Raw genomic sequence first — 23,261 nt, forward strand, 5'->3', positions numbered from 1 at the left:
CTTCTCTAATCGAACCGAGCAAGCAGCTCTCTCTAAAGCCTTTGGCTGCTAGACCACCCAGATTTTATGGTCTTTCAAAAATACATAAAGAAGGTACTCCACTCCATCCTATCGTTTCTACCATCAACTCACCTACCTACAAACTGGCACGATTTTTATCTGAGACCCTGCTTCCATTCACGGGCAAGACCACCTCAGCAGTACTTAATTCAGCTCACTTGTTCTTTGGTTCTTTCGGTAAAGTCACGTATAAAGATAAAATAATAAATTAAATTAAATACTAGCATACGACGTTTCGATTGCAACACAAGCAATCATCATCAGGTATAAATGAAATAGAAACACAAATCTAGTATACTTAGAAATGTAATGTAATACAACAGAGAGTCGGATAACATAACAGTCAACACCCTATCTGGTTGATTACGTTCTTCCTGAGAATGCTAAATTTGAGAGAGAGATTAAACACAGAACCAGAAACATATAGACAGACATATAAGCGGACAGATATCACAAAGATACATAGAGAGAGAGAGCAAACATAGGCACAAAGAGAAACTACGCCTCTGTGTCGAGGCCTCAACACAGATGATGATTGCTTGTGTTGCAATCGAAACGTCGTATGCTAGTATTTAATTTAATTTATTATTTTATCTTTATACGTGACTTTACCGAAAGAACCAAATAATAATTCCTGCAGTCACGAAAGCTCCAAATTAAGTTTCAGCTCACTTGGTTTATCTAATCAAGGACATCTCACTGTCTCCAGATGATTTGCTTGTCAGCTTTGATGTAGTCTCTCTGTTCACCAAGGTACCTGTACCTGACACCATAGCAATCATTGAGGACTTGGTCCAACAGGAACTGAATCTTGATGTACCAACTTTGGTGAGGCACTGCCTTACCAACACTTACTTCATCTGGAATGGTACATTCTACAAACAAAATGAAGGTACCCCTATGGGTTCTCCCTTATCACCAGTGGTATCAAATGTTTTCATGGAGAAATTTGAAACTGATGCCATCCTGACATCCACCCTACGTCCTTCCCTGTGGAAGAGATATGTAAATAACACTTTCATCATCTGGCCACATGGCCAGCCAGCACTAAACCAGTTTTTGAACCACATCAATTCCATACACCCATCCATCAAATTTGCCATGGAAATGGAACATGATGGCAAGTTACCATTCCTGGATGTTTTGATCGAGAAGAGGCCTGATGGCTCGTTGGGACATTCTGTCTACAGGAAAGCCACCCACACGGATTCCTATCTAAAGCCTCACTCCCACCACCATCCGGCCCAGAAGAACTCTCTCATCAAAACACTACACCATAGGGCCCGTTGCATCTCTGACCAGCGCCACCTAGCCAGTGAACTGGAGCACGTACACCAAGCCCTCAAGATGAATGGATACTCAGACTGCACAATCCGCAAAGCTGTAGCCCCAACCATGGGGAGACAACCATCTGAGGACCGAATCAAAACCATCACCTTGCCATACATAGCAGGTGTTACCAAAAATATTTTCAAAATCTTAAACAAACACAAGATCCAGGTCCGATTCAATACAGTACACAAAATCCGTGATTTGATCCCATCTGTGAAGAATGTCATTCCTGACATGCAATACCCTGGTGTCTACAAACTAAGTTGTGTCTGCGGCAGCAGTTACATTGGGGAAACGAAACGACATGTCTCAGACCGTGTTCGCGAACACAAGGCAGATTTGAAACACGGCAGAACCAATACCTATGCAGTGGCTGATCATTGTTATAAGATGGATATAAGCTGAGCAATCATTGGAAGGACGTTATTAACCAAGCAAAGTCGAAACTTGCTGTGGTGCTTCCATTCTTCCCTGCCGTTTGGCTGTCATCTCCGACTCTCTGAGTTGCATTGCCCTGTTAGGTGCCTCTGCATTAATGGGTTGGGGTCTCACCAACATGGCCACCTCTGCTCCCTTAGCCTCGATGTATCGATGGTTCTGGCTGTGTGATGGGCTTTGTGTCTCGCTGGCGTGACCACCATTGCGGTGGTCTTTTTGCGTGGACACGCTTTCCTCACAGCGCAGTTGGCAGCGCCGCAGCTTGTGGTACACATAGACATGACATTAACTTGCTAATCCCCCTAATCTCCCTGCCTAATCTGTCCCATCAACATGGTGCTAATCTCCCATTAACACTGCTGTTGTGCGCATTTGCGGGGACGATACTCTTATGCGGCGACGGAAACTAATTTCACGCTAATCGCTCTCTCTCATTCAAGACCCAAACATCATCAAGACCCAAATCCCCCCCCCCCCCAGCATTGACAATCCTCGAAGGCACTGGTGTAACCATCAACTGCATTAGAACATCAACAGGGTGATGCGCACGTCTCCTTCATGAATGGAAAATGAAAGCTAAATCAGAAGACTGCGATGTTGGCCATGTATAGCAATGCCTTGCCACCTCACACCCTGTGCCACACATCCAATCCAAACTATGGACCTTATAGAAAACCACCGTAGTCTGCGCTCATTCAATGGAGGAATAGCAAAATGACACAAACTCTATCCTGAAGTCCTTTGGTGGTTATCAGACCTTGACATTGGCATTTAGGTTCTGAACGTATTCCCATACGCTTAGGAATAGAGAATGCGGTATTATTTGCAATAAAAACAATTTTGTGTCAAATTTTGCATTATTAACAGTGGCAGCTGGACATTAGAACTGGGGTTGGGCCTCACCACAGAAAGGGTGAATAAAAAAACAATAACAACACATTTTCACGTTGATAAAACTGCATGTTATTTTACATTTCCTCATACATTAAGTATAATTTCTCAAAGACGGCTGCTTAAAACTGGACGTAAATAAGCCGATGTACACTTATAGCCTCTGGTGAACACGTGCGAGTGACTTGTGCAGGTTTTCCGCTGCAGGGCTCGCTGTGATATAATTGCACTGTGCGCTGTACATGAACACGGCAGATAGGGGATGATGTTGAGGTTTTTTTCTTCTTCTGGGCATTGTAGGGGCAAGGCCAGCCTCTACCCCTTGCCTGCTGTGCCCCGCTGCGTACGCCCTTGTCAGTTGTCAGTTACTCTACCAAAATGGTTATCGACCACCAACATCGCCCCACGCGCCTCCATTCCCCACCAATATATTTACACTGCAGCCGCCACCCATAAGAGTTTATACGTTTAAAATACACAGGGCAGAACAAAAACATATGGTACATTAAGAACACTCACGATTTTTTTTCTTCGAAAATTAACCAACGCACAGAAGACTCGAGTTTGCATGAGGACATGGGCATTACAATAATAACACAACTTAGCTCTGGTTTTCCTTCGGAACGTTTCATCAACAGTTTGTAAATGTTGTTTAAAGCTATTGTGGAATGTCGTCAAAGGGAAAGCGTACATGTCCCCTTGCATTAAAATATGCCGAAATAACTGGTAAAACTAAACAAAAATTCCAATAAAGTATGGTATATGGGTATTTCTTGGAATTTCATCTGCACCACTGTAATGGTTGCCTGTCGTCAGGGGTTGTAGCACAATAGGCATTGTGCTGCTTTTGAATTTAACCAAAAAATCCACATAATACTTGAATCAAATTAATTTGGCAAAACATGATAAAATAACATGGTAGGGTCTGCACATTTAATCCAATACTCTAACAAATGTCGCCCATTAAAAATATTATTTAACAAAATGCTTTCAAGAGCTTAGTAGTGCTCGTGGTGGTCCAACTGTTAAATCCACCAGATCATTGTTGACCAAGAATTGGCCGATAGCCTTTCCCAGCTCACAAATTGGCAAACAATTACTGAGTAAATGTTGAACTGTTTATTAATTTGAATGATATAAACCCTCGCAGATGGCCATGCATAAACCAGTTGGTTGAATGCCACATTTTTGTCACTGTCAAATCCGTCGATTTCTATCTACTTTTAAACAACTGAGTGCTTTCTTTTTTAAACAATGTTTACATTTTATTTGTAAGAGGCATGCAGCATCTTGTGCCAACCCTTTAAATGCAAACACGGCCACCAACTGCTTACATAATGAGAGCTTTGCAGAACATAGCTTTACCACTTCAGACGTTGTCTTTCCGACAGACCTGTTCTTCACCTGAGGACGGCTACTTGCGTTGTGGCCGAAACGTCGTGAGAATTGTATTTTATGATGTTTTATTTTTATTATTTTATTATTTCCCTTCTACGTGACTTTACCGAAAGAACCAAGACGATGAATCCCTGCATAATATTTTATGATGTTTTATTTTTATTATTTTATTATTTCCCTTCTACGTGACTTTACCGAAAGAACCAAGAAGATGAATCCCTGCAGTCACGAAACCTTTAACTCGAAACTGTACCACTGCTCGAGGGTAACCTGCGGGGGGAGGTGGCTCAGATACATTCGCTGGCACTGCCTGAGATCCTGAAATGAATCTGAAACTGGTCTGTGCAGCCAGTTCATGGCCTCATCCCAGTAACCAATGAATCCACATGGTTTGGCTAAGTTCCAGCAACGAGCGTGAAAAAATATGGCTATCACTGGCATAAGACAACTTCTTGGAAGAGCGTGTGGGAAAGTACGCCCCCTGCTGTGTCAAATAAAAAAAATTCCATACTTGAAGGATCTTTCAGAAGTCCTGTGAAATATCGGGATTTGCGGGCCGTTTTATTGCCACATGGGTTGCACTGCTCTGTGAAATGTCTGTGTAGGGGTGTCAGAGGAAGGATTCCCACCAATAGGAGGGTTAGTGGGGCGGTGACAGGAGAAGGGGGAGGAGTAAGCGAGGAGATATAAGGGGAGAACGGGCGGGAAGAAGGGGAGCTTTGGCGGAAACGAGATTGAGACGGCTGGGGACAGGTGTGGATGGGAGAAAAGGATTAAAAGACGAACCTCCTGCAACCTTGTGTTGGCTCTCCTTTACATCTGAATTGATGCTTCATTTCATGACGCCAATAGCACAATTATAGTAATTTGTTTCAAACAGCAGGTAAGTAAACATTCAGCCCTGCATTCACTAACACGGCTCCCTGCATTGCTGGTGGAAGGGCCTACCACTTTACAGGGCTCAAGAAAGCCCTGTTTTAAAAAAATATAAAAACAAATGTAAAACAATAATACGAATGAAGAATGACCTGCTGGACCGTGTCGTTTGTTTGGGACGTGTGACACATGCAGTTGGAAACACGCGTGCAAGAGAACGCAGGCAAGGCAGGCTTCCTGCACAACCTCTCTGTCGAAGAAGCCGGAGATGTGGGCTCGATGCTGTTTGCTTACAGCCATGAGCAGAACCAGTGGATAGCCAACATCGAGATGCAGGTGAGAGGTGAGGCGGCCAGCACGGTGTCCGCAGAGACACACCTGACAGGAGGGGAAAGGCAGAGCAGAGCTCGCAGCTGTCCTCTCTTCCTGCCGCGGTGTGTTTTAACCATTAACCACTTTGACGTGTGCCTCCTCCGTTGAGTGTGGTCGTGGCATTTTTGCTTATAACTGTCCAATCCAAACTGTTAAAACGATTGAACTACATCATTAGACCTACTTTGCCAGTACCAAAATATAATAATAGGCTTTTCCCCTCTTTTTTCTGGCAACAAAACTGAAACCTTTTTACAAGTGTAATAATCTTTCGGGAGACGGCTTCGGAATCAGTCCTTTTATTTCCACTCCACAATACACTTTGCTCACTCACTCTCCGTTGCTGGCAGACAACGGAGAGAGGACAGACTACGCACTAAGTCCCCACCGCGCACGTGGCACCCCGAGCCCCCGTCCGCGCGTGACCCTGCTCTTGTCAGTTTCAGTCTGCTCCCAATCGTTCTCTCTCACTCGCTCTTAATACCTTCGTCACGTGGTTCCCCCAGCCAATCGTTCATGGACAGCTTCGACCATTCTCGATGGTTCCCTGTCAATCCCGGGACCACGCCCCTCATCCGGCTCCCCATTAGCTGGGGCCCCCGAATGGCTAGGCCAATCACTCCTGATGACCTGTCGTGATCACGCGTGGGCCATGGTCCCTATCTCAACCCTTATTGGCTACAAGCAGGACCGGCAAGCCAATCCCCACGTGAACCCTCTATGGCTTTTATTACATCACCCCCCCCCCCCCGGTGAAAAAATTTAGCCGTCTCGGCTGGGAAAAGGGTGAAGAACCAATTCCGCAACATCTTATTAGGGCACCAAGGTGCGTTTAACAATTTGAGGGTGAACCGGCGTTCCCGCGCCAAACAACATTTAAAACAGTCACCCATAATAATAAACAAAAATCACAACATACATTAGGGCGCCCCTGCAGCGCGGTAACGACAGGGAATCAGCGAACGATCAAACGTTAATGAAACGGAAGAGATTTCGACCGCGTATGCGACGCGGGACCCTCTCCGCTCCCAGCGCAAGGTCGCTTTGCTTCCGGATGGACAGGAGGTGGCAGGCTCGAAGAAGAAGTCGGTTGTTGGTGCTTGGTCACGTCCAGGGCAGGCCCCGTTGGAGGGGGGGCAGCGGGGGCTTCCTCAGCCCTCGGAACTTGTTCATCTGCAGGAGGCACAACACAGTCCCCCCTGGGATCAACGGGCGTGTCAAGCGGCGTAGTCGGCCCAGCAGAACCCGGGAGGTCAGCTATTGGGGATGAAGGACCGACACGCGCGTCAACATAGGGTTTAAGTCGCGAGGAATGAACATACCACCGACGTTTGCCGTATTGAACTTTGCGAGTTCCGAACATCTACGAGCGTCACAGGCCCCCGCCATGGCCTGTGCAGTTTAGGGGATGTGCCCGCCGGTACCTGGGGGCAGTGGAGCCACGCCAGGGCTCCCACTGACCAAGGCATGCGAGTATGCGATCGACGCGCGTACCATTCATTCCTTGCCTGAGCACGGGCCGTCGCACACCGGGCAGCCTCTCGTGCTTCCGTTACTCATTCAAGCGAGTCACGCACGTGGTCAGGCAGGGAGCGGGACGGTAGTTTACTCGGCGTACCCAGTTGCACATCGATGGGTGGAACATTTTCACGGCCATACATCAAAAAAAACGGTGAGTATCCCGTGGACGTGTGCGGAACCATGCGGTATGCCGCCAAGACGCCTGGTATGTGCAAGTCCCAATCGGTTTGCTTTTCACTGACCGTGTGACAAAGCATAGCGGAAAGGGTACGGTTGAATCGTTCCACCATACCATCTGTTTGTGGATGGTATGGGAAGGTGCGAACTTTCTTTGTACCTAGCGCGTCACAAACTTCCCTAAGCAATTTAGAGGAGAAATTCCGGCCTTGATCTGTGAGCAGCCTTTCAGGTGCCCCCTTGTCCATGACATACCCGTTCAAGAAAGCGTCGGTGATGGACGCTGCCGTTTGGTCGGGCAGAGGCCAGGCCATCGGCCATCGAGAAAAATATTCCACCCCGACCAGAAGGTATTTATTGCCCCTAGCCGACGGGGGAAACGGCCCCAGAATGTCGAGAGCCACTAATTCGTTGATACGGGACACTTCAATGGAACGCAACGGTGGTACATAGTGGTTCCGAGGCGGCTTCCTCTTCGCGCAATCATGGCACGAACGGACAAAATCATTGATGTCCGCCGTCATACCGGCCCAGAAAAAATCCTTTTGCATCGCGGCCACAGTCTTTTGGACGCCGAGGTGCATCAACTTATCAGCGTGCAGAGCACGGAGCAGGTCGTAGCGAAGCGAAGTAGGCACCACCAAGCGTGTTCGGTCAGACACCCCGTCGGTACACATTAGCAATCCCGACTTACCCCGGAACATCTGCCACTTCCAGCCCACCAATTGCGATTTCTGTTTCCCAACCAATTTACGTAGCGGAGACAGCGAGGCATCGGCCTCCTGCTCGCGCAACCAGACCGCGTGCGGCAGCCGTAAGGTATCATCGGTGTCCACCGACACCTGCTGGTCCTCCTCCTTCGCTTTCGCCCCTGCGTCGTCCTCATTCGCTATCGCCCCCATAACCGGGCAGGGCGACGTGGGCGGTGCGGCGCAGCGGTGCGTGCCCGTCAGGCAAGTGCATGGAGGAACGGGCGGCAGCCTTGAGAGCGCATCAGCATTCGCATGACGGGCCCCCTTTCGGTATGTTATATCGAAGGAAAATTCCTGTAACGATTCCAACCACCGGGCCAATTGGCCTGACGGCTGATCCAATTTGAGGGAATATTGCAAAGCCGCATGATCAGTGCGGACCAGGAATTTCCGTCCATACAGGTACGGTCGGTACAATCGAACAAAATGGACAATTGCCAAAAGTTCCCGCCTTGTCACGCAATATCGCGTTTCCGCAGGGGACAGAACCCTGCTGCCATACGCCACCACCCTCTCAACCCCGTCCTTACATTGCGACAAAACGGCCCCAATGCCGATATCCCTAGCATCCGTATCAAGGATGAACGGCTGTGAAAAATCTGGGTAATCTAATGTAGGCGCCGTGGCGAGGTGGTCCCGAAGTGCCATAAAGGAACTTTCTTCCTCTGCCCCCCATTTAAACCTTTGATTTTTGCCAGTCAGAACGTGTAATGGTTTTGCTAACGTCGCAAAGTTCTTAACGAAGCGGCGATAATAGGAAGCGAATCCAATAAACCGCCGAACATCACCCACTGAAGTGGGTGTGGGCCACTCACGTACACACTTCGTTTTCAGAGGGTCAGTGGATACACCGTCCGAACTGACAATATGACCCAGGTAACGGACGGAGTGTTGCAGGAGGTGGCATTTCCTCGGTTTAAACTTAAGGTCAGCCGCACGCATTCTTTGAAAAACTGTCTCAAGGCGTTGGAGATGTTCCTCGAACGTGCGGCTAAAGACAATTATATCGTCTAGATATATGAGGCACGTTTCCCACTGCAGTCCCGCCAACACCAATTCCATGAGCCGCTGAAACGTGGCCGGAGCCGCGTTCAGGCCCATCGGTAACCGATTAAATTCAAAGAGGCCTTGCGGCGTGCGGAATGCCGTTTTGGCTTTTGACTCGTCATCGAGGGGAAGCTGCCAGAAGCCCGAGGACAGGTCAAGGGTGGAAAAGAATTTAGCACCCGATAAAGCATCCAATGAGTCATCCATCCTCGGTAAGGGGTACGCGTCCGCTACCGAGATTTTGTTCAACCGGCGGAAATCAGCGCAAAACCTCGTACCACCATCTTTTTTCTTAACCCAAACGACGGGCGCGCCCCAAGGGCTGTTGGATGGCGAGATAATATCCGCCGCCAGCAATTCATCTACCGCCCCACGCACGTGTTCCCTTTCCGCCGGGCTCATGCGGTGAGGGTGCATACAGACAGGAGGCGCCGCACCGGTTTCAATATGGTGCGACAAAAGCGATGTGCGGCCGAGGTCCAAATCATTTCTGCTGAACACATCAGCGTACTGCAGCAACAGCGAACGCAAGGCGTTCCTATGTTCATTTGACAAGGAAGAATTCTCTCTGCATAAATCCGCGATCCAGCGTTCTTGTGAACGATCATGCGGAGGCCCATCTGCGGGCATCCGAGCGCGCGGCGGTTTTTCACAAGAGGCGAAATCGGTAGTGGCGTGAGCCAGCACCGATCCCTCCGGAACAACAACGCGATCAGGTCCCCCATTCAAGACCTGTATGAAAGGTGCCTGACCTGGGCGCACGATCGTTTGTGCCGCCGCCAAAGAAAAAGATTTCGATACGGAATTCGATGGGGATAATAGCACGCCCTTCGCACCCCTTGCCATTTGAAGTGGTTTTCGGTAACGTAGCGGAATAAGCATTTGCGCTCCCGATGGAACCTCCACCGTAGCCGCAACTACAGCAGTAACTGCGTTACCTGTAGGCGCCTTGGCCAGCAGGGAAGGCAGGAACGCCATCCTACGACCCCCTGGCATTCCCAAACAGTCTTGGTCGACCCGTATTCGCAACGGCATCCGGCGCAGGAAATCCGTACCCAACAAGCATGGAACAGCTAGCGAGCGAGAAATTAACACAGGTCCTGTGGCGTTAATATTTCCGATAGCGATGCTCACATCCACCTGTCCGCAGATACCCATGCTCCCCCCATTGGCGGCAACACACGCATCATTAACCTTGCATATTCTCGACGCAGGAATGGACAATAAATGAAAAATTACATGCGAAATGATGGTAGCCGATGCACCAGTGTCCACCAAGATACGGACGTCAACGCCGTCGATGGTACCGCGTACCGTCGACAAGCCCGACGCCGCAGCCACAATCCTGCGAGCCAATTTCTTCCACTGTGTAGCAGAGCGTGTCAATGGAGCAGGAGAAGTAAAATTATCCTTAGGAGTGTAAGAATGAGTGTGAGTGGATGAGTGATGTGACACGACCTGCCGGGTGTCCGATTTGTGTCGACTCGCCCGAGGTTGTTGCAGCTCCGCAGTAGGTAGAGGAGATGGAGGTCCCCTTGGCGGAGGAGGCGACAGCAGAGGTCGGCAGCGGCAGTCACGGGCGAAGTGGCCCCGTCTGCCGCACATAAAACACGCGGCCGATGTCGGCAGGTGGTCGGACGACCCGGCCCTCGCACGCGGTCGGCCCGTGTAGTCGCCCCGCTGGTCGCGCAGCCGCCGTCCCAGAATCCTATGCGGGACAGCAGCAGCCAGCATGTCGTCGTCGCCCGAGTCATCGGAGCAGTGGACAACCAGTCGCGGAGACCACCCCAGAGGCGGCCCGTCGATCTCGGGTTTCCCCGTCCACGCCGCCATCTGGTCCCACCGCTTGATATTAAACTTAGCGTCCAGGCAGCGCGCCACCCACCGCGATGAAAGCGGTTCGTGGCCGCACCCTGGTAGAGAGATGTTGAGCTCCTGAGACAACTCCAGCATGCGGGAAAGGATGAGTGGATCTAAATGCTCGGCCGTTGCGTCGGGGTAGGCGGCCATGGCCATCGCCATCAACGCCCCCCGATAGGCCAACGGCGATTCCTCCGGTGCCCGGCGACACGACATAAATTTTCTGGTGGCCGATGTCGGCGGGTCATAAAATTCCGCCATCTCTGTGAACGCATCCCGCATTGTCTTCTTCTTGGACACCGGGATGGAGCGGAAGACTCCCAGAGACACATCATCGAGCAGCGTAGGTAGCGCTCCCAGCGCTTCTTCCTCCGTCCAGTTGACAGATCTAAAAGCTGACTCGAAGCGCCACGTAAAAGCACTCCAATCGCCCCCGGCGATAAATTCTTTTATTTGTGGAAGGCGATGTCCGCGGTGGCAGGCGCGTGCCGCGGGCGTCTCCGGCTGCCGTTCCCGCTCTCCGCTCGGTGCAGACAAAATGGCGTCCGGCGGCCGCGTGGTGGTAGGCGTGCCCAAAATGGCGGCCGACGACTCCGGCGCAGCCGCCCCACCCAAGACGACGGCGTCCTCCCGCGTGGCAGGAGCAATGGCGGGTCCCGCTTCCATAGCAGGACCCCTTCCCGCGGCGTCCAGCTGATCGGCGATCTGGCGACCCACGGCTGGTGAGGACGCCACCGCGGTCACCAGGCTTAGCAGAATTGCGCGCAATGACTCAATCTGCTCCGCTATCAGCCGCCATTCGTTTCTCGGTCCTGCGGTGGTCGCATCCTCCCCCGGTCGACGCTGAGAGGCGTCGAGGCGAGCGTCATCAGCCAGCGGCACCAGGGCTGTAGCTCCCAACAGCTCATCTTCATCCGTCTCGACCTCTTCCTCCGATAGAGGCACGGGCAGGTTCTTTTTTCTGAGGTGCTTAGACATCTTGACGATCGTCCAAACAGTCGCAGAATTACTTCTGACACCAGTGTAATAATCCTTCGGGAGACGGCTTCGGAATCAGTCCTTTTATTTCCACTCCACAATACACTTTGCTCACTCACTCTCCGTTGCTGGCAGACAATGGAGAGAGGACAGACTACGCACTAAGTCCCCACCGCGCACGTGGCACCCCGAGCCCCCGTCCGCGCGTGACCCTGCTCTTGTCAGTTTCAGTCTGCTCCCAATCGTTCTCTCTCACTCGCTCTTAATACCTTCGTCACGTGGTTCCCCCAGCCAATCGTTCATGGACAGCTTCGACCATTCTCGATGGTTCCCTGTCAATCCCGGGACCACGCCCCTCATCCGGCTCCCCATTAGCTGGGGCCCCCGAATGGCTAGGCCAATCACTCCTGATGACCTGTCGTGATCACGCGTGGGCCATGGTCCCTATCTCAACCCTTATTGGCTACAAGCAGGACCGGCAAGCCAATCCCCACGTGAACCCTCTATGGCTGTTATTACACAAGGAATAATGTGTGCATTAACCACAATACTTGCGGTCAAAATGCAAACAAAAATCATACTCTGATAATATATGCATTGTCCTTTAAATTGATTGGTCCACTCCAGAGACAGCTTTCTTTTGTGCCTCGTCTCAATTGGTGATAGACCAGAGGACGCCAAAAGGCGGAGAGCTCAAAAGAAAGCTGTCTCTGGAGTGGACCAATCAATTTCAAGGACAATGCATATATTATCAGAGTGTGTTTTTTGTTTGCATTTTGACCACAAGTATTGTGGTTAATGCAGATATGATTCCTTGTAAAAAGGTTTCAGTTTTGTTGCCAGAAAAAAGGGGAAAACCCTTATTATTAAACGATTGAACTATTTTACTATCGTACCAGGTAAGACTCAGTGAGCTATTTAGCGTTTTTTCAAAAGCGACCTGGCCATAGATGATAGCTCAACGAAGTGGCTCATCACGTGGAAATGTATAGCAACCAAAAACTCTAAACGCGTGTTTCTAAAAGTGGGGGGAAATAACGGAGGACCCGGATAAAATCCACGCGACCACAGGGAGAACACACAAGCTCAAAATACAGCAGGTGTCAGAGTCGGGATCGAACGCACGACCACCTGCATACCAGGCGAGGTAGTTAACATCTCGCCACCATCAAAATAAAATGGTAAAGGTGCAACTGTGATATTTCTTGCACACACTTCTGGCAGAAGGACTTTCACGAGAAGAAGCACTCGAGAACCCCTTTCCATATCCCCAATTAGCACGGTTGGCTACGTACGGTGTGAAAAAAGTTCAAGAAGAAATTCAACATAGAGGGTATTTGGCCTATTCTTTCAGTCCAGCAAGACCTCTTGAAAGCGGTGAAAGTGCCCGCACTTTACCCCACCAGACAATCTGCCGAGCGACTAGCAGTGGTCACACCACTTATACTGCTGGGTGGGCGGAGGTGTTTAAGAAACTTGTACGATTGTTGACACCGCTACGTACCGGGGTCAAATCGAACCGGTGAACTGTGAATTGCAAGTCCAGTGTGCCACCCATTACACTGTGACACCATCCTCGTAACCAAACCAATACAATTATATTTTTTTAAAAAGGAGATGTTACTTCAGGGCTGCATGGTTCCTTCTAAGTTTTGTCCCATCTCCTCCATCCACCACTAACAATGGAGAATGGTTGCACCCCTGTCCATTTGAACCATCTGAACTACTCTCTCGAGATGTGGCGTTGATGTTGGAATGTTTTTTGCAAGCATATGCTCCGTGTCTATGGCGTATCCCTGTGTTGTACGTAAAATAATTTCAAGAATTCTAAATATTACTTCATTTCCATTTATGGAATGTAAACACATTTGCAAATAACGCTCTGGATTACAAAAAAGTATGTACTGTAAAATAGCCACATTATAGAATGTGTCATCTGTAGGAGAGAATGTTAATGATCGACTGAATTGATGCCTGCACTAAACAGTAAAAATATACACGTTCATGTGTCAATCTACTGCTAGATGAAGGCCTCTATGCACGGTGTCAGCCATAGGAATTGATGAACTATATTTCACCGCGCTGGCAGTGTCGGTTTGGAACGACAGGAGGGGGGGGGGAATCACTTCGTAAATCACTCACCACTGATGTTAGAGGCTAGGAACATAACTCGGTGCCTGCCAACTTCATCTTCAATTGCATCCATCTCTCCAACACTAAATGGTAATTTTTTTTGGGTTAGATCACGTAAATATATAAATGTGTCGTTAAACCCGCCACCACCCACCAAAGCCAACGTCACGTAAACAGAACGTGCCAATTCGTTACTAGTACAGCACACCGGTGTGTTGGAAAGCCAAGCCACAACATTTACAATCTAAGCACGACATTTCGCCAGTAATTACAACCAGCATCATCAGACGAGAGCCAGATTCATGGAGAAGTCCACCTGTTTCGTTCCTAATGTAGAGGCAAAGATGTGGTGACCACGCAATCTAACCCAAAACACCTCTATTATGGATGATATTGGTCGCGAAGGCCTACGTGTTAAGCTGACTAAATGGTGAAGCTCGTTGAACGCATCGTGTTGTGTACGTCATGCCACTCCACGCACACATCATCCTTCTGAAGATGCCATAATATTGGATGCAACACTTGTGTACACAATGGCTAAACAATGTGCCATCATTGGCAATAACAACACGCTTGATGGCATTAGTCTGCAGACTCTACATAAACGTTTATATACAATGTATCCCACAGGAATTGAAAATGTGCAAACAGTCTGTCTCATTTTACATTCTGCAGCTCGTTAATCAGACATCAAAGTTGGAGATGAAGATTTTGGAAAACGCTCTGTCTATGAACAAGCTGGAGAGGCAGGTGCTGATGCAGAAACAAGCGATTGAACACCTGCACGAGAAAAACAGGTAACTACTGCAGATGCGCTCATCCAAGTAAGGCTACGATTTGGTCACAGGTGATCATGGAAATTGTGAATTAAAAAAAGGGAGTGCGGAAAGTTTGGGTGACAGATGTGAATGTTTGTATGAACACACTCGACTTGGGCACTTCCTTGAATTCCTCTCGGTGGGCGGCCTCATTTCCTCTCTCCGTAACCTTCCTTGGATTTTTTTAGTTTTCGCCCTCGTCGATTTCACTAAAAATTACCGTGACAAAATCAGCACCTTGCAGAGAGGAGTGAGTTGGGTCACCCTAATAATCTGCCATTCTTTCTCCAGCACAAAGCCAGGATTAGCCTTTTTTCAAGATATCACAGGAAAGCTCACGTTTATTTCGTTGTTTTGTTGTTGTATCAAGAAGTTTAACCTCCGGTGACGCAAGACGTCTCTTCATTAGATGGTGGACATGCTATCACGTCATCGAGAAGCCAGTGCTATTGTGCAGAATGTTGATATCCCAATTTTAAAATATGGGGTTCATGCCACGTCAGCAGTGGAGCCCGTGTCTACAATCATATATTTTTTTTACTATAAACATTTTTTTAAATTATATCAGTTAAGGCCCCACTGAGCTATGTAGCTCTTTTCCAGAAGACCCTGGCTAGCACAAATAAGAGTTCAACAAAGTGGCTTATCAGGTGGAAATCTATAGCAGCCAAATACTCTAAAACGCATGTTTAGTCTATATATGGAGGGGAAAACCAGAGGACCCTCAGAAAAATCCACGCGACCACAGGGAGAACATGCAAACTCCAAATATATAGGCGTCGGGGTCGAGATCGAACTCACGACCTCCTGTATACCAAGCGAGGTAGTTAACATCTCCTAGCCACCGCTGCGCCCTACATTGCACAGCATAAAATGTGGCGTTGAGACAAACCATCTGAACTCAAGTGTGGCATCGTTGAGAGGTTTGGGTCGCACGCCATTTAGCTGGGGGACATTTATGACGTGTTACACATAAGTGACTTGGCCTTGAAAAAAATCATAATCTCTAAGCTCAGGCAGCATTTATGTTACATGCAGTGCATTTCAGGTCATTATGGAGTTTGAAAAAAAAACACATGTGGAAAATGTTGCTTAGATTTGAAAGGCCTACAGGGGAAGCTAGAAGCTGTTGTCAACTTTATACATCCATCAGCTGTCTCGGGACTCAAGCTACAGACCCTAATTACACGTCACCCCTGATCCGTTAGCCTTGGGACGTGAAGTAGAACAAATTAATGTGACTAAAAGTGACGTATGGTGTTAGGTGTCTGACGTCTATCCGTGCAATTGTGTTAATCTGTGAGTGATGAACAAGCCACTGAGTAGAGGGTCAAAATAAACCAATAGAATTATCCGTGTGTCTACCTACTTCAACATATGTTTTGCCCATCAGCCCGTGGGCTTCCCAAACCAATGCTATACAGAAGCATCATTTAAATGGGGAGATATGGACCTTATGGGTCTCATGGAAGGCCCAAGGGCTGATGGACTGAAACAATGTTATTTTAATGCAGAGAGGCAAATTAAGGTCCAGTTATTATGTGAACGTATCATATATATATATATTTTTTACATTCCTGGTAAATGATTCTGCAATAACATTTTGTAAAAATGATTACAGAACATTCTTCTTTCCTTTGGTTTTGTATAGCAAACGACTCCTACATCTGTGTCCAGGTCTGATCGTCAACGCCTCGGAGGACGCTGCAGTACTGTCACCGCTGTACGACTCTGTTTTTTTTATTTTTTGCCCAGCGTGCTGGAAGGGAGGCTCACAGCGATGCAGGACAGCCACGAGATGAAGCTCCAGTTGATCGTGCAGGAGAAGCGGCAGCTCCAGAAGGTGGTGGAGGACCAGGCAGTCGTCGTGTCGCAGGTCGAGAGGCACCTGGAGGAGGCCGAGAGGAACAGTTCCCTGCTGCAGCAGCAGCAGCAGGAGATGATGCACACCCTGCACAGCCTCCTCAACATGCTGACTCATGCAGCAGGTGACACATCTCGGGGTTTTTCCGCATCCGGGCAATGAGACGCAGCAGTATCCTCCGCTAATGTGGCCTTCGTGGCTTTTATGTTTATCTAAAAATCACTTTCAAAAGGGGCATTTACTTGATATTTGTTTATGGCACTCGTCTTACAAGGTTATTCAATTTTATGTTGACACTTTCCTGTTCCGAGACGTCTGCAAGTTGCGGCTTGGGTCTCGTTCACCGCGGAATCTCGGAACGCGCAAGTGGTTAGCGTTAACTTTATTTAAGGAGGCGTAGCGCCGTTGTTTTTAAAGACATTGTCCTCACCGCAGAGAACTGCAGCGACACGACCGCACGCAATCATAGCTGGCACCCAACTGTGCCAGACGCCCTCCCGCATGGCTTTGTGGCAGCCTCGATACGTCTTCTGACCGACAATTTTTTTCCGATTCCTTTCCAATGACGGTAGTGATGTACATGTGTAATGATGTACACGTGTACATCATTATTGGAATGGGTAAGGGTGAAGCAGAACCCGGTTCTGTGTAACCTCGGACACGTAAATAAATGTTTTAGTCATTGGCCTATTGGCTTCTGGAATAAAATAATTATTATTTATATGTGGAGAGAGGCAACAGAGTTATACTTTTATCTGCCATTTCCCATGATATTACACAATGCTTCATGAGTTTGCATGCCATCTTAGATGCGTTTGGTGAAATGCCCATGTATTATGTATCCAGCAAATGCAGTCTAAATTTGCTAAGGATTAGCCAGCCACATAAGAATTTAATTAGGACAATGGTGTTTAATCCTCATCTGTAATTACAAATGTGAAAATATATTTAATGTCCAGAAGGTAGGCAAAAATAATTTAACACCTTAACTACAAGACATTACATTCCATATAGCACAAATAAACGTATGAAGAGACAATAGCCGGCTGTAGACTGCCCATTACATGCGCAAGAGCAGATGCTGCTCGCATGATCAATGCAAGAATCGGCGGTGGAGGTTTTTTTCTTTCCGTTTCCAAGCCCCTTGTTTACTTTTGTTTGTTCGCAGTGAATCAGCAAAGTGCCAATGACGAAGTAAAGACTGAATTCCAGGACTGTGCCGACCTCTATCATTTGGGGAAAACGAGCAGTGGAATTTACAGCGTCTCGGTGCGGAACATGAGCGAGCCCGTCAAGGTGAGCTGGCGACCGCTGGCGCTGCTGGTTGCTCACGCGCGCCGCACACACAACATCGTTGGGAGGCCGAGAAGCTTGGCAAACGCTGGTACTAATTTGGTTTGGCCAACGCTGGTACTAATTTGGTTTGGCACTGGCGTCATCGAGGCTGCCCGGCGTCTGGTGTGACTCAATCGTGCCAGTTGTTACAGAAAACAGACAGGACTCACGCATCGACTAAATCGCCACCCACTTTTGCCCAATAAGTCCGGAATGCAGTTATAGAGGAATGTAACGATACGCCAAACCACCACACCCACCTGAGCCTCCGGTCGATTTGATGAATGAGCATCATTCGGGTAATGATTAGGGCAGAAAAGGCAAAGTGTTAAAGGTGGGGATGCAATGATTCAGCCTCGTCGCAATCTGATGGATTGTCACTGTTCAAGGTCGAGATTTTATGCAACAATTAATCTTTTAGCTTCAAGTTTCTCGCATCTCGTTTGTATCGCATCTCTAGTTCTGGTCTTATTTGTACAGTTTTGTTTCCTCCATTCGCCTACATATAATATCTATACATAATTTGCAGAGAATGCGCATAAATAATACATTATTGTTTTTTACACACGCGATTCAACGCATGCATTGTAAGGGTTATAAAAAGATATTAACCGAATTGACAAAGACCTGTAAATGATTATATCATCATCTATGATGCATATCATAAAATTTCTCATATTAACACTTTTCTTCCACTCAAAGCAAAGTGTTACTGTGTGCCTTATACAAAATTTAACTATTTTGTTTTTCATTGTGTTGTGAATGTTTTTGTGACACCTCAATAAACCAATTCTGTTCCGAATGGAATCAAAGTATTAACGCATGCCTGAACCTAACTGGTGAGGTAGGCTGTCTCATAGAGAATTATTCCCTGGTTGACAATCTCCATGGCTTGACCCAGAAACATGCGTGTTATGGGCTCGTATTCAAAGAGATTGCTGTCTGCACGCCTGTGAACGTGAATTAAAGACTCGAGGCCACTCTCTGAAAGAAGCATCAATTTTCCGCAGATAATGAGGCCAACAAAGGCATCTGCATTCAATACGCAAGAGCCACGGGCACAAAGCAAAAATCCTCTCTATAAAAAAAAGCTTTTGCTGCCCATTTTCATCTGGGTGCCCCTCCCAAGAAATCAATCCATTTGCAAACTGGAGGTCGTGGCATAAAGTTGTTGGTCTTGACCCTGGTGCGGAGAATTAAATGGCGTCCCCCGGTCCAATCTCCCAAAGCCTCTTCGTAGCCCGGTGCCTCTGGGCCCCTCTGACCTGTGGGCCCCAGGGCAGTCGCAGCGCCTTCACACTTAATAGCTGCGTCACTGCCTGGATGAGCTATCCTGAAGTGGAGGCCGTAGCCTATAAAAACAAACACTTCGATGTACAATACAATACAAATTCCTTACTTTAATTGCCCGGAAGAAGGTCGCGAAGGGAAAACCTGGTTAAAATAAAAAAAAATGCAATCAAAAGATTTGGATTTGCACGGCGTTTAAATGCAACCGCATCTCAAGATGCTGCGCATACACATTGGGCCACGTTCGTTTTAGGGAAAGAAAAGAAACAGTCATAGTCTGAGGTTTTGAGCCTGGCCTTGAACAGGATCAGCGTGGGAGGCTTGGAAAAAGAAGGGGAGTCCCAGACTTTAGGGGAAGCAGAAAAGAATGAGTGACCTCCCCGCTTACGGGCCATCCATTCAGTACGTACGCATGGAGGGGGGAGGGGGGGTTCACCCAAATGCGTACGCTTACGTATGGGGGGTCTACTGACAATGTACGTACGCATAGGAAACGGGGGGGGGGGGGGGGGAGGGGCGGTGAAGCCTCGATAATAATGTGTCTACATTGGCCTTCAAATGAGTTAGATAGTCCGGCGGTGGACTATCTGTTTGCTCAAACACGTTCATAGTATTCATCCTTGACCGTTTCTGCCGGCCGTTCTATAGGTGGGGGGGGGGGGTGCGTCAGGCTTACGTACGCAGGTGGGGGGGGGGGGGTAAAAAGTCCGCGTGCGTACAAGGAGGGGGGGAGAGCTCGAGTTTTGACAGATTTTTGCGTACCTACTAAATGGATGGCCCCTTATTAAAGGTTAACTGGGGCCTTTAACAGAAAGCCCTGGTTGTTGGGGAAGAGAGGCCTGGGAGGGGAATGGAGTCCACGTAGGACGTGGTGCAACAAAATGAAGATGCAGAATTTAAACATCAGAAACAGAAAACATTACAGACATATTAGAGGTGTGTCTGTAGCCTTTTCAGTTATCATCTCCTTAGGTGTTCAAGGAAGTATAGTTTGTCTTGTTGGAGGTACGGACACGGTACGTCAAGCAGCTTCTGATGCTGTCAAGTAGATTGCCAAACTCACATCGCTATGATGTTCTGTTGTCAGTTTCATAAAAAAAAATCATACGAAAGAAAGAAAAAAGCACAGTGTCGTGTTGATGCTGGAAGGGAACAAACAAGAAGATTATAAACAGTGGGTGAATCCTGAATTGTAAATGCTGTGGGTTGACTCGCCATCACACCGATGTGCTGAAGTAATAGCTAATCGCCACATTTTGTTCACATGGCAAACCTTACTAATTGGCTGTGTCGGGTAGTGGTGGGTTGAAGACACATTTATATGTATACGATCTCATTCAATAACCTTAATTATGATTAATATTGGTTCGCGAAAGCCTACGTGTTAAAGTGAATGCTAATTTTGTCTGCATTGGTCCCCCGTCTGCACTGTCCAGGTCTATTGCGACATGGAGACCGATGGCGGTGGGTGGACTGTACTCCAGCGCCGGAAAGATGGCTCCCTGGACTTTCATCGCACCTGGAAGGAGTATAAATTGGTGAGATTACATGGGCGCATTTGGTTAGAATTTGACCGAAACATAACTGTATTTGTATCTGTCCCTGTCACCTCCCTGTGTATTTTACAGGCAAAAAATTGGGTTTCTCTAAACACAGAACCTTCCATATTAATTTCATCGTCACCACCATCGATACTTAACCTATTGCTCCATGAGGGCCTCTCCAAGCCGTCAGCATTTCTCATGGTTCTGCAGTATCACCATCCACCTTGCTCATTCCTCTATGAGACATCTCCTTTACCAGTGGCAAAATATAGTAATAGGGTTTTACCCTTTCAACTGGTACTGAGTTGTACGCCTTTTGGCGTCATCTGGTCCAACACCAATGGAGACTAGGCTCTAAGAAAAGCTGTCTCGGGTGTGGACCAATCAACTTCAAGGACAGTGCATATCATTATCATTATCAGAGTTGTTTCTTTTTGTTTGCATTTTGACTGCTTGTGTTGTGGTTATTGCAAACATGATGCCTTGTATAAAGGTGTCAGTTTTTGTACCAGTTGAAAGGGTAAAAACCTACTACTATAATGCTCATTCCGTCGCTCGCTCTCCACAGTGGACGTCCTCCCAGGTGCAGTTCGATCATCGGCTGCCATTGTCGTTAGTCCCGACCACCCGGCTATCGTCCCCCCTTGAGTGCCGAGTCCTGCCGTTAAGCGCTCTTTCTTTTCTAAACTGCTCAAATTGTGACTTAAAACTTTCGTGACTGTAGGAATTCATATTATTTGGTTCTTTCGGTATGGTCACGTAGATAGAAAATATTAAAATTAAAATAATAAAATTAAAAATTATTAAAACCTAAAACTCACGATGTTAATAAAATATAATTATTTTTGTTATTTTAATTTGACTTTACCGAAAGAACCAAAGAATATGCCCAAATTGTCTTTAACCAGCCTCTGCTGTATAATCTGTGTTTTGTTCTATCTCGCAATGCAATTGCAAGCGTGCATCTCCACAACCTTCCTTGTGTGAATTTTAACCTTTTGCATTGAATCTACCAAGGCTAAATTAGGAACGTATTTTCCACGTGTCACACAGGGATTTGGAGACCCCGTGGGCGAGCACTGGCTAGGAAACGAGGTGGTCCATCAGCTGACCAGCCACAAGTCGTACGTGCTCAGGGTCGGACTCAAAGACTGGGAAGGCCACGAGGCGTTCTCCCTCTACAACAGCTTCGCGATCGAGAGTGAGGCACACAACTTCAGGTGAGAGGGCCACAGGGGACAACGTTGTCTTTGTGCACAAATGCAGTACTCCCCCTTTTGTCAGGCGGAGATGTAGGGGGCACTGTTGCGGATTCGGTTATGCGTCATCAACTCTGTGAATTCCTCCTGTTACCTACACAGTTGTCTGTGGAAACACGCACAGAAGAGGATTCACTTTTGACCACTTCTGCATGGCTCCTTTTTTACCTGTGAAAAAGTGCGGATAATAGAAGAAAAAAGATAAGGAAAAATGTTTGTGGATCGATTTTAGGTGTGAATAATAGGAGTTGTGGATAATTTGGCCTCAATGATGTCGAGTATAATTGTGAAGAGATATCCACTCACATGTACTACGGGCATCAACAACAACAACCGTTCACCACCAAGTGGCAGTGACATCATCACGCCCTTGTGCCATGCTAGGTGCACTCTGAGGCCACGTCAAGTGTTTGAAGGCCTACTGACATGAGGTCACGGAACAGACCCAGGTACCTTGGGTTGACTGAGATGACTGGCAGATGCACCGACTGTGCTCTCCACTGTGGCAACTCTGCATTTTAGCCGCCCAGCGCTCTGCTCGTTGTTGTGAGCGTCGCTCCTCTGCCCTCCGTTGTTGCTAAAGGGTGACTGTCTCCAACTCCCCAGTAGCATCCTTCATGAACCTCTTCCACAGAGGCCCATCTTGACACTGCTGGTACCAGTCATCGGAAAGTCCAATCACCTCCACATCCTTCTGTACCACATCAGTCCCTTTCTTCTTTCGCCCGTGCCGCGGCCATTTAGCCCCCTCTAACCGGCCAAACAGAAGCTGCTTGGGCATTCGGTATACATTACGGCAATAACATCTTCATGCACATACATCATGATCATCACACTGCCAGTGGTTAGATACCATTCCTACAATGACCGGTTCCATGAAATACTTCGAGATATTTTTCATAATGAAGCTTTTTCGGTTAGATCGCATAAGTATAATTGTGTCGAAACCCTCCGCCACCCGACACGGCCAATCAGTAAGGGATTTGTCACGTAAACAAAACGCCAAATAGTTACTACTTCAGCCCACCGGTATGTTGAAGAGTGAATCCACAACATTTACAATCTGAGTACGACGTTTCGCTGGTAATTACATCCAGCATCATCGGGCGATTTGCCAGAATAGTGAAGCCAACCATATATATGCAGTAGTTCACACCAGCGAGGCAGAGACTTCTTAGAGGCAACACGTTTATTTAACAATAAAGCCCCAAACACGAAGTGGTATATCTGCCCCTTCACCAGCTACCTTAGGGAGTTATCTCCTCCGGTCTAGCTCACCCTCGCTCGCACGGGGTGGCTATCTCGGACCGGACCCC

The 23,261-nt window shown here is 47.8% G+C and overlaps 2 protein-coding genes across 2 annotated transcripts in view; one reads left to right on the plus strand and one right to left on the minus strand.

Annotated features, from left to right (window-relative positions):
* SELENON (selenoprotein N) overlaps positions 1 to 23,261 on the minus strand; it is a 105,903-nt gene that overhangs the window by 58,291 nt on the left and 24,351 nt on the right. The window contains exon 2 of the mRNA XM_078862551.1: positions 16,430 to 16,541. The gene's annotated coding sequence lies outside the window, so the exon portion shown is untranslated. The remainder of the gene's footprint in view (positions 1 to 16,429; positions 16,542 to 23,261) is intronic.
* Positions 1 to 23,261, plus strand: part of LOC144935797 (angiopoietin-2-like) — a 50,709-nt gene that overhangs the window by 10,831 nt on the left and 16,617 nt on the right. Inside the window, exons 2-7 of the mRNA XM_078862552.1 lie at positions 5,191 to 5,331; positions 14,511 to 14,632; positions 16,409 to 16,641; positions 17,686 to 17,813; positions 20,579 to 20,680; positions 21,740 to 21,906. Coding sequence (XP_078718678.1) covers positions 5,191 to 5,331; positions 14,511 to 14,632; positions 16,409 to 16,641; positions 17,686 to 17,813; positions 20,579 to 20,680; positions 21,740 to 21,906 — 893 coding nt within the window. The remainder of the gene's footprint in view (positions 1 to 5,190; positions 5,332 to 14,510; positions 14,633 to 16,408; positions 16,642 to 17,685; positions 17,814 to 20,578; positions 20,681 to 21,739; positions 21,907 to 23,261) is intronic.

This window comes from Lampetra fluviatilis, chromosome 14 (assembly GCF_964198595.1).
Source record: "Lampetra fluviatilis chromosome 14, kcLamFluv1.1, whole genome shotgun sequence".
NCBI lineage: Eukaryota > Metazoa > Chordata > Hyperoartia > Petromyzontiformes > Petromyzontidae > Lampetra > Lampetra fluviatilis.